At 37.7% G+C, this 15,395-nt stretch overlaps 1 protein-coding gene across 2 annotated transcripts in view; it reads right to left on the bottom strand.

Annotated features, from left to right (window-relative positions):
- Positions 1-15,395, bottom strand: part of LOC106879630 (nuclear factor erythroid 2-related factor 2) — a 67,447-nt gene that overhangs the window by 16,898 nt on the left and 35,154 nt on the right. Inside the window, exon 1 of one of the 2 annotated variants that reach the window (XM_014929290.2) lies at positions 7,667-9,748. The exons of the other annotated variant lie outside the window; for it this stretch is intronic. Coding sequence (XP_014784776.1) covers positions 7,667-8,659 — 993 coding nt within the window. The 5' untranslated portion in view covers positions 8,660-9,748. Of the gene's footprint in view, positions 1-7,666; positions 9,749-15,395 lie in introns of those variants that run through there. 2 annotated transcript variants of the gene reach the window in all.

The following is a 15,395-nucleotide window of genomic DNA, read 5'->3' as shown; positions in this document are numbered from 1 at the left end:
TAAACACACCAGCATCGGTTGTCAAGTGATGGTGGGGGGACAAATACAGACACACAAACACGCATACATATATATATATATATACATATATACGACGGGCTTCTTTCAGTTTCCGTCTACCAAATCCACTCACAAGACTTTGGTCGGCCCGAGGCTATAGTAGAAGACACTTGCCCAAAGTGCCACGCAGTGGGGCTGAACCCAGAACCATGTGGTTGGTAAGCAAGCTACTTACCACACAGCCACTCCTGCGCCTATGTATATATAATTGATATAATGTATGTGTGTGTGTGTGTGTGTGTGTGTGTGTGTAAGGCAGTGCTCCAGTCAAATGACTGAAACAGTAGAAAACTAAAAGAACACACTTATACAGTCACAAACACATACAACCTTGGAAAGCTGATGTAAAATTGTGTAACTAACCTATTGAGGATCAAAAACAATAGACTATAGCAATAGAGAAATAATTCAGAATTCAGAGGACAGTTGTTTAACAGGATTCACACAGAACATAAAACAATAACACCACCGCCACCCAATATTTTGGTCTCGATTGTCAAAGCCTGGTTTCATGTCATCAAGGTTATAGTAAAACAAATTGGGTTGGATATATTAAATTAAAAATGTGACTTGTATATTATGTAAGTGTAGAATGTGAAGGTGGGGTACCAGAACTAACTAAACTAGTACTGAATGATAAAAGAAACCGAGGAAGTTTAACTCTTTTGTTACTAACCTGCCTGAAACAGTCATTAGTTCTACAATATAAGTTCCCTAAATTAAAACCATCCATCAAAATACTGTGTAAATTTATACCCTAAACACTAGCTAAATAATCACAAAATAATTTTAATAACTTCTCTGTTATCAAAATTAATTGAAATAAAAGTAATGCATTTCAAGAGAAATAGAGTTAATGAGAGAAATGATGCCGAGAGAAGAGCAGTAGTGCCAATGTTTGTACTTGTTCAAGCAAGAACTCGTCAGAAAACTAAGATGATGGGCAAAGGTTTGGCATTTTGCTGGGAATGAAAATGTAAAAGAAAAAGAAAAAAAAAAAAAGTCTTCAGGATTCAGTTTTGTGGCATGTAGAGCATTCCTGTGAATTTTACTGTAATTGTCCAACAAATAAGTCTTGGCCATCCACAACTTGGAATGATTGTATTTACTACCCTCAGAGGTGACAGAAAGCACTACAAAAGTTTGAAATTTTTTGAACAGCTCAAAGAACACATTCTTGTAGAAATACAAATAGTCCAGCAAGTCTAATCAGAAATGACTGAGTCAAGTAAGTATTTAAGGAAAATAATGAAATACAGAAAAACTTAATGTTACCCAAAATAAAAGAGATTGAAAATAAACACAAATCTAAAGATTTTTTATTTATTTATTGATATTGATCTGCTGATTCTAGTTTAATAGCAATCATACTACAGTGGTAAATTAGTGAGGTCTGACATTTTAATAAAAACGGGTTTTCTGTGAATGTAAAACCTGGGCACAGAATAAATGGAGTGTGAATGGAATCACATAAAACTTAAAGTTTGTGAATCTGGGCTTAACTTGAATAATGATAAGGAGAGGTTGGTGTACCATGAATAATGATGTGGTGGGAGGAAGTTTACTTGAATAAGGATGACTGATGGAGGAGGAGAGTGTGTGATAATGAGTTTTATCACTCCAGAGAAATATCTTTCCCCAATTTTCTATTTATGAATATCCTTTTTGCCATTAGGGCCAACACAGATACAAACATCACATGTATGTACATCACATGTATGCATGTGTGTGCATGTAATATGATACAGATGTATGGATGCAGCATGGCTGGATAATTAAGTTTGGACCTCAATCACGAGGTCTCTGATTTAAAACCTCTGCTAACAGGTTGGGCAAGTACAGACTTCCAGTGAAGGCACATGGCTCAATGGTTAGAGTTTCAGGCTTACAATCATGAGGTAGTGAGTTTGATTCCTGGACTGGCTGTGTGTTGTGTTCTTGAGTAAAACACTTTATTTCACGTTGCTCCAGTTCACTCAGCTGTAGAAATGAGTGCCAAGCTGTATTGGCCTTTGCCTTTCCCTTGGATAACATTGGTGATGTGGAGAAGAGAGGCTGGTATGCATGAGCGACTGTTAGTCTTCCATAAACAACCTTGCTCAGACTTGTGTCTTGTAGGGGAACTTTCTAGGTGCAATCTCAAGGTAATTCTTGACAAAAGGGGTTTTTTACTCTACATTCTGTCTTCCAGTAACCTTAGATTAACATAAAACCTCGGAGTAAAATTAGGTAGAGTGAAACTGTGCGTACAGTGGGAGGGGGTCTGTCAGATGAACATGTAATTCAAATATCCATCCTCATAACACTATATTAATGATTCTACTGGAGGGTGACATTAAGGGTACACAAGAGCATTCTACATACATTATAATACAATGAGCTCTGAGTATTCAGTTGATTGAACAACTAACTACTCACTGCTCAACTCAAATGTCAACAATCACTTACTTTAGTTCTATTTTACATATAAATGTAACCCTTTCTACTATAGGTACACGGCCTTAAATTACATCAACCCTAATGCTCAACTGATACTTATTTCACCGACTCTGAAAGGATGGAAGGCAAGGTCAACCTCAGTGGAATTTTAACATAGAAGGCCAGAAAAAATGCAGCAAAGAAGAGGCCCTTTGTTGCCAGCAGAGGTAAGAGCTCTCTGAACTTTGCCCAGCCTATTCTTATTCTCACAACTATGCTCTTGGAACATCTACCTCTGCTACTAACTTGGTTACCTAGATAACAGAAGCTATCTACTACCTCTAGCTTACCCCCTGACAGTTGGGGTTTATTTTCAGTACATATTACTTAGGCAATAATTGAAGATGACCTAAAAGTGACAAGCTAAGGAGAGAAGAGATGGGATGAACTGGGATAAGAACATCGTAGAGGAAGGAGTAATGGGATACAGGCAGGCATACACTTTTCCATGCTTGCATGGGCCAAATGGAATTTGTTGAGGCAAATTTTCTAAAGCCAAGATGCTTTTTCCCATCAGTAACTCATTTGTTTTCATGCCTGAACAGGGAAAAGCAGATGCAAATGTGATGATTTTATATATATATATATACAGGGTGCGGTGAATAAACTGCCGTCTAAATTATGCAAAAATGAAAATAACACTGACATCTCGTTTTAACAGATATATTTATCAAAATTACATAGAAATATCTTGAAATACTAAAGAGTAAATTTATTCAATAAAATTGCCATTGGCTTCAACCACAGCTTCCAGACGACTTCAGAATCTGCTGCAACTCTTCTGGATGGTCTCCTTGTTTAAGTTGGTGAATGCTGCCATAATCCTTGCCTTCAGTTCATCTTTGGTGTGTTACAAGGAGCTTTGTTGGTCTCGCCCTCAACTGCACCCCACACATAGTAATCAAGAGGGTTGCAGTCTGGGGAGTTAGGTGGCCAGATGTTAGGGGGTGATGTGGTTGCAGAAATTGTCTGACAGCCATGACTGGGTTCTCTTGCTTGTGTGGCATGGTACAGAGTCCTGTTGCCAGACTTAGAGTCTTCTGGTCGCCATCCTCTTGGGCAGCACTACCTCCTCCAGGCACTTGATGTAGGCCTCTGTGTTGAGTGTGAGGCTGTGTGGGAAGATGAATGGAAGCATAATGTTGCCATCACAAGTGATCACTCCAAACACTATGATGTTGAGTGGATGTTTGATTTTTATCACTCTCAGCACATGTTCTCAGATTGATGTCCAAACACTCTGAAATGTTGGTATTGGAGCTTCCAGTGTGAATGCCAAGCAGTAGAGCATGTCTTTTCCAAATTTCTGGCAGAGTGAATTGTGTCATGGTGTTGTTTTTCTCACAGATGGTGCCCAACTAGCTCTACTATACTGTGTAGTCGACAAAATCAAAAACAAACAATGTGCATGCACAAAATTTAAAATATAAAATGGCGACAATTTACCTATCACACCCTATATATATATATATATATACAGCTATAATAAAAACAATTTTACGATAGAATCTGAAAAGAAGACTTTGTGTGTGTATGTAAATGTTTGTGCAAGTCTTGACTCTGCAGTGTTATTCATTTTCAATATTCTGCAAAAAACAGATCTGCCCATGGGAAATATTATCTTGTATGAAAAGAGGTGAGGGATGGAAACAGGAAGGGTGTCTGGCCTTAGAAAATCTGCGACAATAAACTTTGTTCAGCAAGCATGGAAAAATTGACATGAAAATGAGAGATAGTTTTGGTTGTTTCAGTGACCTGTTGTAGATAAATAGATACTTAAAAAGCATTAGTGATGAAACTATGTAAAAAGCATCTGGTACACTTTATAAAGTAGTTGGCATTAGGAGGGGCATCCAGCTGTAGAATCCAAGCCAAAACAGACTGTGGAGCCTGGAGTGGCCCCTGGTCTTGCCAGTTCCTGTCAAGTTGTCCAACCCAGGCCAGCATGAAAAACTGACATCAAATGTTGATGATGCTATATTGAAAACAAACTGTTTTCCAGTAATATCTTTACCAAGATAATTTTTCATATTGTTGTATGGGTTCCTTGTAGTTTATTTGTAGCAGTAAATGTTCCAAATCTATCATCAATGTTTTTCTAAATCTTCACATTCTCCCCTTCTGGATGAAGTGATGTTGCTGTCTCAAGGCCAATATGAGTAGTGTAGATATAACCAACAGAATTTGAAGTTTTGATTAATGTCATCAGTACACAACTTATAAACAGATACATGTGTATTTCTCCATGCTTGTATGTGTTACATTTTCTTCGACTAGATGCCCTTCCTGCACTCAAACCTGGAACCTTGTGGTTATAAAGTTTTTAGCCATTCAGCCATAAGTTGCCTATATAGATGCTGTATGTGTATGTATATATATATATATATATATATATATATATATATATATATATATATATATATATATATAATATATATATATATATATACATACATACACATATACACACACACACACACAATACTGGTGATCCTACTACATTTCTTGTGCATTCAGTTTACACAAATGCACTTTATAGAATTCCTACCAAATGTTTTTCTGTAGCTACTTCCCCGACGGTGGCAACGTCTTCTTGTCCTTTCTATTTACTAATATTTTAGTCATTGCTAAATTCAATTTGAGGCTTCTTGATTCTTGGTTTTGTATTCATACATGGAGTTTCTTTTCTAATTCTATTACTGATTCAGCTAAGCAGCCAGTCTTTAACTTCTGTTTTAGATTGGAAGACTATAATGAACGGAAGTGGTCAGGGGATCAAGCCCTGATGGACTTCTAGCCAAATATACTGTTGATTCACACCTTACAAACTGCTCCACTGTAACCAACAAATCACAGAGCAGGGAACAAGTTCCTCCTGGCAAGAAAATTCTCCTTCAGCTGCCTCACTAGGAAGATGGCATCAGTAGTACTTCTTCCTGGCACAGAACCAAACTGCATTGCAGCTATGTTAATTCTGTTTCTAATCAAGTCTGCTATGGCTCTTTCACAAACTTTCAAAACCCGATAGAGCCAGTTTAATATCTCTGTACTTTCTGTTTTCTAGCACATCTCATTTGTCCTTGTAGAAGTTTACAATAATTCTACTATACTAGTTGTGTATGACACCCTTCTACACTTACCTGATTCACTATACAAGTGACTGGCCCATATCCAACTCCATAAGACATTTTAAGAATTTCAGCAGTAATTTCTGATGAACAGGGTGCCTCTATATATCATTAATACCTTTAATCTTTCTCTATCCACATTCTGATGGTTGTCTATCTGACAAAACTGGGGGTTAACATTCATGCTAATACTTACTGCAGTCAACTAAATGGTTGGTCTGTATACCGAGTTTACTTGGGGTATATTATATATATATATATATATATATATATATACGCACATACACACACACATACCCACTCACACATATGTATACATATAATCATTACAGTCAGTTTTTTCCCCCCTATAGCAGGAGCTGAAAACTTATGACAGCATTCTATGGATGGATACCTTTCCTGACATCAACCCTTACTTATATGTATACTTGTATGTAGACATAAATGTGTGTGTGTGTATGTATGTATACACACATGTATATCCACAAACATATATATCTTTATATGTGTAGGTGGGTGATTGACATGGGTGTATGGTGAAGAACATCTTTCTTCCCAACTTCTACAGGAGCTCTAGGCCTTGAGACTGGATTTTGCAAATTGAAACTGAAAGAACCCTGCCATGTATATGTGTGTTTGTGTGTGTCTATGCCAAATTATCTTGACATTATGCAATAATTGTAAACAAGCAGTGCCCTTTGTTTCAAATCTATGGAAGCATGTCCAATCAATGGGTAAATATTGCTTTGCATGGAAACCGGTGAGAGTTGGCAACAGGAAGAGCATCCAGCAGTAGAAAATCTGGCTCCTCAAATTCCATAAGCATGATGCAAGCATGAAAGAGTGGATGTTAGAACAATGATACATACGTATGTGTGTGTGTGTGTATACATATACACACATCCATTTATATCCACGAGCTCTCTTTTAGTCTGTATACCTGTGAGTGTATGCATATATTCTTTTATACGTTTCAGCCTTCAGGCAGTGGTCATGCTGGAGGCCTGACAGTGATATATATAGATATCATCAGTTTTAATGTTCATTTTCCATTCTTGCATAGGTCAACCGGTATTCGTTGAGACCGGTTTTCTATGGCCGGATGCCCTTCTGTCGCCAACTATATATACACACACACACACACAGAGTACACACGTACATTTCTATATATATGCTTAACCACGTACGTATGCACACAGTTTTGTATACGCAAGGAAGAAAACACATACACACTCACGCGCTCCGTATGTGCTAGGGATCTGACTAAACCTGCGGATATGTTCGCTCTAATAATGGATGCATGAATCATGAATATGCAACAAGTATTTGCATCAACATGATGCTGCCATCCCTTTCACTAGCACTGATTAACAAGCACATCATTTATGTAAACCTGCAAATATATTACTGGTTTCATATATGAAGGTAAGATAATGGCCTATAATTCTGACCACATGCACATGGAACTTTGCAGTTCGTTGCCACTTGTGTTTTCTTTGGAACAGGTGGTCTAGTGGTTAATAGACAATGGAAGGTTTAAATTTATCTAGTTTACTGATGACTAACAAGCCAGACATATGCGATATTTAACATAAAACCTGATTTATAGGAATAAAGATGGTGAAGAAGGCTGGTGGGGGACTGGATTTGTGACATTTTTGTCTTTTTCTCTAATATTTGTAGAATACTCCAACGATCTGTTGGTCCCAGGTCGTATCTGACCGAGTAGACATAAGATAAAATACAATCCAATAATGACTATCCTGCCTTTTTTTTTTCAGACTGTGTATCTAGAATTACAGTACGTCTTCTGTTTTTTAAACACAATGGAAAGCGGTAGTTAAGAGATTTCACTGCTATTTCAGTCAAACCAAGCGATCATATATACATGGAAATATGAAAGCTGTCGATAAACAGATTTACAGAAAGTGTGTGTGTGTGAGAGAGAGAGAAAGAGAGAGATATTTAAATGAGAGGCTGAAAGGAAAGGTATTAATTACCTCGTTAGTCGGATCACTGCTGCTAATTGCATGGCTATTGTTGACTTGACCACTATCATCATCTGTAGCAGTTGGGGTGGAAGTACTGTCCGAATCGTTGACATATGTCTCCAAGTTGGAGATATTTGCAACAGTGTTGTTGTTATTGTTGTTGTGGGGGTTGGTCTCTGAGTCATTGCCATTGGAAATATTTATGTTGTGGCAAGTCGGGTGCGAAACCCCGGCCCCGAGATCAGTAGCAGTGGCAGGTGTGGTAATAGCAGCAGATTGATCTCTTTTTCCGTCGCTGTGAAAATAAGAATTAATCCTATTTAGGTAGTCCACTTCTTCACACGGATGACCACCATGCTCACCGCCGCTTTCATCTTCCGTCTCGTCAGGCACCCTCACCGCTTCGCTATCGTTATTTTCTTCCACCTCTCTGGGGTGATGGTCATTGCTGTGTTGTTCGTGGATGATGTTGTTATCGTGATCATTGTTATTATTAACGACGATGTTGTAGTCGTCGTCATTGTCACCATTATTGCTATTGCTTTCGTTAGAGTTTTCAGTCAGGTGGACCGAGTTTGAAGATTGCTCGGCGCTGACCAAGTAGGTAGAGTAGTCTGTGTGGAAGCCCGGATATCGAACCCGCTGTCGCCGCCGCCGTCCGCGACGCTGCCGGCCGTCACTCTGCGGGAAGTAGTCGTCATAATTGTAAGAGAACGGGTTCGATGTAAGCCGGCGCAGCTCGTTGTAGAAGGACGTCGATAAGATGTGTCCATAGTCGACGTTCTTGAAGTGGAGGTGTTGTCCGAGCGAGTAGAGCTGGTTACGGTTGCTGTCTATGTAGTTGTTGACGCGGCCGTATGCCGTGCTGCCACCCAGGATAATTTCCTGGACCTCCGGGTAGCTGATGTAGTCACTACTAAAATAATTGGTCACATCCGTCCGAAGAAGACTGAGCACAATGGCTAGAGATATTAAACTGTCTGTAAAACATTGTTTGATCATTGTGAACTGTGGAACACAGAACGACGGAGATGGGAGACGGCAACAGATGGACTTAACACACGATCGAACGAAAGAAGGAATTAAAACAACTAAGAACCAAACCTAATTTAAACAAAAGAAAGCTTCAGTGATCTTCGGAGAATCTACCACCTATGTCTATGTATTGAAAAGTAAATTCAAATGTCTTTCACTTGTTTATTAAAGCGAAGCTATAAGATATCGCCACTAGGACAGTTTGGGACGAACAAATAGCCATATTTAAAAATATAAGTGTTCGTCTTAATTTGCTTTAGTACTGTGTCCCATTATCACCTCCATCGTTAGAAATCATAACAAAAGAACAGAAGTCCTTGTGTACAGCTAGTTGTTGCCTTCTATTAAGAATAGCTTAATACCCCTCATTATACATATGTATGTGTTGAGTTTTCCATTAAAATGTTAGTATGGGAGATTTGAAAATCACAAAAATAAAAAGGAAAAGGTACAACAACGACCCCCTCGAAACACCATGAACTGATTCAAATAATTAGAGGACTTTAAATTCCCCTTATTGCTATATTGGGGACAAAACCCCCAATTTTTCTACAGTCTGGCTTCTTATAAACCCTAAATCATTCTTATTAATATTATAAATAAACTAAAAAGACTATTAATGTCTAGAATTAATAATTATTAATATTATAATTACTAATATGAGTTTTTTCTATTTTTTTTATCCGCAAGGGTAGCAGCAATTAATGCCTATATGAACTTCTGCGTATTCCATGCCAGGATTTCTATTTTGTCCCCTAAAGTTTACAACACAAATATAGTTTCAAATAAAAACTGATCCTAAACACTATTGTTGGGTTTGTTGTTGTTTAGTTTCTTTTGTCTTCGGTTGGTTTTTTTGCCTCGCTTTGCTGTTTTTGGAGTGATTTTTTTATATACCCCTGTAATTCCACCCAGACAAACTGGGCCGCCAAGCCAATAGATGTGTGTTACAGTGTTTGTTAGTGTGTTACACTGTATGTAACACAGTGGCTGTTACACTACAACGACGGATTCTAGTGTGACTCATTGAACATTCGAGAAACTACTTCCGGTTAGGAATAAATATATATATATATATATATACATAAAAAATACGAAAGGTGGAGCGGTAGGAAGAATAACGTGAGTTTATGAGAGCGAGGGAGGAGGAGAATAGAGTGAGAGAAGGAGGATAAAATGAGTAGAAGGGAGAAGATAGAGAAAGGGTAGATATGAGGAGGGAGGCAATAAGGAAAAAGCTTGAGAGGAAGAAGTATGAGAAAAGAGAGGAAGGAGGGACGGTAAGAGCAGGAGAATAAAGTGAGAAAAGGAAGCAGGTATGAGTTAGGATAAAAGAAAGGACAGACATAAGAGGGAGGAGGGGAATAGCGTGAGAAAACAAGGTAAAAGATATAAGCAAAGAGGAGAGGAATAGAAAAAAGTGAAAAAATAGAGGAAAGATACGAAAAGGAACAAAGACAATGCAAGGGAGATAATAAAGAAGATACGTAAGCAGAAGAATAGGGAGAAAAGAAGACGGAAAACGAGAGAAGATAAAGAGAAGTGCGCGAGGGAAAGAGAGCGAGAAAGAAAGACGACTGAAAAACAAAATTACATTGAAAAAATATATACACATGGGTGAGAGAATGAAGTATGACAAACACACACACACATTATTCCATTGTCGTTGTGTTAACGCCCACTTTCCCAAACTTCCATGGGTCAGACGTGATTCTGCGGCTGGATGCTCTTTCTGTCGCCAACTCTCACCTGTTTCCAAGTAAAGTAATATTTCCTAATGGCTAGACACGTTTTCATGGAAGAGCGGACACAAACAACGCTGCTAGTGTGTGTCAAGACAAGGTGACATACACATTCACGATGAATTTCTTTCAGATTCTGCTAATCAAATTGACTCACAAGTTTTTGGTTGGCCAAAGGTACTGCACAATGATACTGAACCCATTAGGAAGCGAACTTGCTAACCACCTCACAGTCGTGCTCTGTGTGTGTGTGTGTATCTATCTATCTATCTATCTATCTGCATGGCATTGTGGTTAAGAAGTTGGCTTCACGACTACATGGTTTCAGGGTCAGTCTCACTGCATAGCAAGTTTCTTCTACTATAGTCCTAGGCCTTGCGAGTGAATTTGATAGATGGAAACACATTGTATATGTGTGTTGCTTGTTTTCAATCTTCCATGAAAACATATCTGACCATGGAATAAAAATACATTGCTTGGAAACAAGTTTACCATTTTCACTCAAGGTGTTTGGAGGACCAAAGCAATAACAGAAAACACTTGCTTGTGTGTGTGTGTGTGTGAGAGAGAGAGAAAGGGAGAAGGATGAGAGGTGCAAAGAGATAGATTAAGAACTTAGTGGAAAAACGGAAAGTAAATTAAAAAAAAGAAAGACGAAAGGGAGAGAAAATGAAGGCTAAATTAGAAAATGTAAAATGGAAGGATATATGAGGGATGCAGAAGAGGAAAAATTAAAACTAGGAAGCGTAAAAACTAAAAGCAGCAGAAACTAAGAAAATGAGAAGTGAGAGGGAGAGAAAAAAGACTAAAAATAGATATGCAACATATGGTTATGAGAAAAAAATGGAAAAAAAAAAAAATCTCATAAAAATCAGATTAAAGCGAGAAAGATGTAGAATATAAACGAAGGTTGATAGAAAAGAAAAACAGGAATGAAAGATGAGAGAGAAAAAAATAAGAGGAGAGAGAATAATAGGAGGAAGAGGAAAAGAAAAAGAAGAAAGAAATGAGATGAAAAGGAGAAATGATAAAAAGGGGAACGTTTATGGGAGGATGGAAAAGAGAAAAGGAAAGAAAGTTAAGATGAGCAAGAGAAAGATGATGGAAAGGGAGGGAGAGAGAGAGAGAGAGAGAAGGTGGAAGAAAGAAAGACTGTGCGTGTGTGTATTACTCAAGCTCCAATACGCAATCCTTCCCCTTCCTCTAGCCATCACCCAGTTTAATAGCACCACCTGGTACCTAAGGTACTGTTAGCAAAGTCCATTCTCTTGCAAGTAACCAGGTCAGGTGACCCAGTCCAAGAATATTGATGGTGGGCTTCTTTTAGTTTTCATCTATGAAATCCACTCACAAGGCTTTGGTTGGCCTGCGGCTATAGCAGAAGACACTTGCCAAGCAAGGTGTCATGCTGTAGGACTGAACCTGAAACCATGTGGTTGGGAAAGAAATTTTTTAAGCACAGTTATGTGTGTGTTGTGTGTATGTCTGTGTATATGTATGTATATATATATATATATATATATATATATATATATATATGTGTGTGTGTGTGTGTGTATGTATATATATATATTTGTGTGTGTGTGTGTGCATGCATGCTGGGGACCTTTGTCAGTTACTTAAGACTGTGTTTGTAGCTTTGAGTTAGTTTTAACTCTTTAGAAAAGAGGTGCTAGTCAGTAGCCTCTGTGACTTTTGTGATCTCTATTAATTTCGCTTTTAAGTTCTAATTGCTAATAAGCTACCCATTTCAATTTGTATGCGTATGTATATACACACCATAATCATCATATTATTTAACGTCCAATTTCCATGCTGGCAAAGGTTGGACAGTTTCATAGAGTTCAGTGAGTCACAGCACTGCACTGAGCTCTAAGTTCTTCTTTAGCATTGCTTCTATGGCTACACACCCTTCCTAATGCCAACCACTGTAAAGTGTGCATTGGGTGTATTTTTCATGCCATTGTCACTAGTAAGGTTGCCAAGTAATATGCAAGACAGAAAAAAGAACAGAGAAAAAGGAAAATGAAAAAAGTTCCTACTATTAAGTGGGTAGGGGGGGGGTGTAGCTTTATGCGAGGCATTGGCAGGCTCAAGCACAACAGAGTTTCAAGAATAAATGTCTTGTTACAGAGGAGAAACATGGTTACCCCCACATTATGTAGTGTTGGGAGGAGTTGGGAAAAAGATAAAGATGGCAGTGATGGAGTTCCAACGCAAACTCTCAAGGTACAAGACAGTGAGTATAAAAGAAGATACAGACAGGGGGTCAAGAGAGAGGAGGATATATGGTGATATAAATGTTGAGATATAAATAGACAAACACACATTAAAATGTAGTAATGATAATGTGCACATCAAAAAATTTAGCAAGGAATTATATATGTACCCAAAGTCCCCATGTACAGTCAGCTTGATAGCGGGCACAAGAATGTTGGTCGACCATGGCTCAGTTTATAAGGACAATCTGAAGAGTAACCTCTCAGCAGTTAATACAGTTCACAACACCTTTGAGTGAACAGAATGGAGATTATCATGTCAAAATGGTATAAGAAACTTTATTTCAACCAGCACTAACAGGATAAGGGGTGCAAAGCAAAGGAGAAAAGCAGCTGCAAATATACCATCTGCACTAACGTGTAATCCTCATATTTGCAACATCTGTGGGTTTCTTTGCAAACCATTGGCAGGACTCAAATATCACATCTGACATAAGCATTATGACTGACAAAGAGAGTGTAGGCTGTTGGATCCTCATACATCGAAACCAACAGGAGAGTACATATCACACACACACACACACACACACACACACACACACACACACACACACACACACACACACACACACACACACACACACACACACACACACACACATACACACACACACAAATGTGTGTGTATGTGTGGGTGAGATATGTGCATGAATGTATATATATATTGTTATTTGATGAACTTCTACCTGCATGTTAAATTTATTGCTGAACTCGTTGACTTTCACAAGCCAATTTCATCTGTCCTCAGTGATTCACAGATAATAAAGCAGAGGGTTTTGTCAAAGGTTAATAATTACTAGGACAATCTGAAGCTTGTTCCTAGCTAGGTACTTCTCCAGTTGTCTCACTAGGAAGGTGGCATTGGTAGTTCTTCCTGGTTAAAAGCCTGAACAGCATTTCATCAGGTTAATCTTATTCCTAATCAATTTTGCAAGAACTCTTTCTGCAACCTTCATAACCTGGTCCAACACTTTAATACCTTTGCAGTTTTGTCTCTCTAGTCCATTTCCTTTGCCTAATGCTGTTGTTATGCCAATCTTTGGGTATAACATCTTTCTGTATTACCTTATTTTCTATTCAGATGACTAGCCAATATCCTATTTTGCATTAACATCACTTAATCTGATTAACCCTTTCTATAAATGTTGAGTCCTTGTCTCTATGTGAGATATTTTTGGCCCAGATGTAGATATTGTTTTCCTTATAAGAGATGCAAGAGTTGATTCAGCTCTTACATTTGTGTGGAATTCCTGTATCTACTGGTATTTATAATATGTTATCAGAAAGTTTCCAGGCTACACATGATGTAGTTTATATTCTTCAATGGAAATGTGTGTACAGATGATGATCAACAACAGCCAATGCATTAAGTCAGTCTATAAACATATTTCATGCTACATACATGTATTTAATTATAACATAAGGTTTTGTAACATTGTTGGAATAGTTCTGAAATGTTTAAGGGATCTAACGCATTTGAGCAATGTACTAAATTTTGCATGAAGCTTGTTAGATCTACTACTGAGATCCTAAAAATGCTTGAACTTAGGTCTTTGAGTGGTACATGCATGACAAGGAAAGTCAAATATTGTGAATTCATCTACAAGGACTGTCACTGAACAATTCACCAACTTCCTTCTATGAATGGAATCAGTAATGGAGTCTACCAGAAAATCCTCACAGAAAACCTGAACATGTGACACAGCTTGTGAGAAAGAACCAACAAAATGCTACTTGTTTCGTACTCTCCATACTAGCTTGACCTTCCCCTTTCTATCTTCACTAGGTTTTCCAATACCAAAGTGATATAGAGGAGGCACCACTTGGAAGAAAAATGAAGTTCAAATGGCACTATACCTGATATTGGATAGCCTTCAGGTAGAGGACTTCTGCAGTGCTTTTGAATTGGGGAAGATTTACTGGGATTACAATGTATGCTCTCAAAGGGATTATTTCCAAAAGGATGGGGATGAATATAAAAAAATATACTAAATACATTAGTTAATAGATTTCAAGTGTCCTTTGTACATTATAAGCTACATACCAGTCTATAGAATGGTTAACATCTCATAGATACTATAAAGTTTGCTATACCAAACGAATCAAAGAGGTATATAGACTGACAGATGATTGATTGACTGAATGACTAGATAAATAAATAAACAAATAGATAGAGAGAGAGAGAGAGAGAGATATATGAACAATTAGATAGACAAACAGATTGTTACATAGCTAGATAAACACAATATCTCACGAAGACAACGCTATATATATTGGTTTCAAAGCCAGCAAGTTCAGGGGAAGGGATAAGTTGATAGCATCGGCACCAGTGCTCTGCTGGCACTCATTTTATCAGTCCCAGAAGGATGAAAGACAAAGTTGGCCTTGGTGGAATTTGAACTCAATACGTAAAGATGGACGGAATGCCACTAAGCATTTTGCCCGGAATGTTAACAATTCTGCAAGCTTGCTGCCTTACAATGCTATATATATATTAACAGACAGAATATATAGCACACGCTATATATATTAACAGACAGAATATATATATATATATATATATATATATATATATATACACACACACACATATATATGTGTGTATATACATATATATATACTTTAATACACATACACATCATATATATACATACATATAAATACATTTCTCTCTCTCTCTCT

This window comes from Octopus bimaculoides, chromosome 17 (assembly GCF_001194135.2).
Source record: "Octopus bimaculoides isolate UCB-OBI-ISO-001 chromosome 17, ASM119413v2, whole genome shotgun sequence".
NCBI classification, from domain to species: domain Eukaryota; kingdom Metazoa; phylum Mollusca; class Cephalopoda; order Octopoda; family Octopodidae; genus Octopus; species Octopus bimaculoides.
This window is presented reverse-complemented; position numbering and strand designations above follow the sequence as displayed.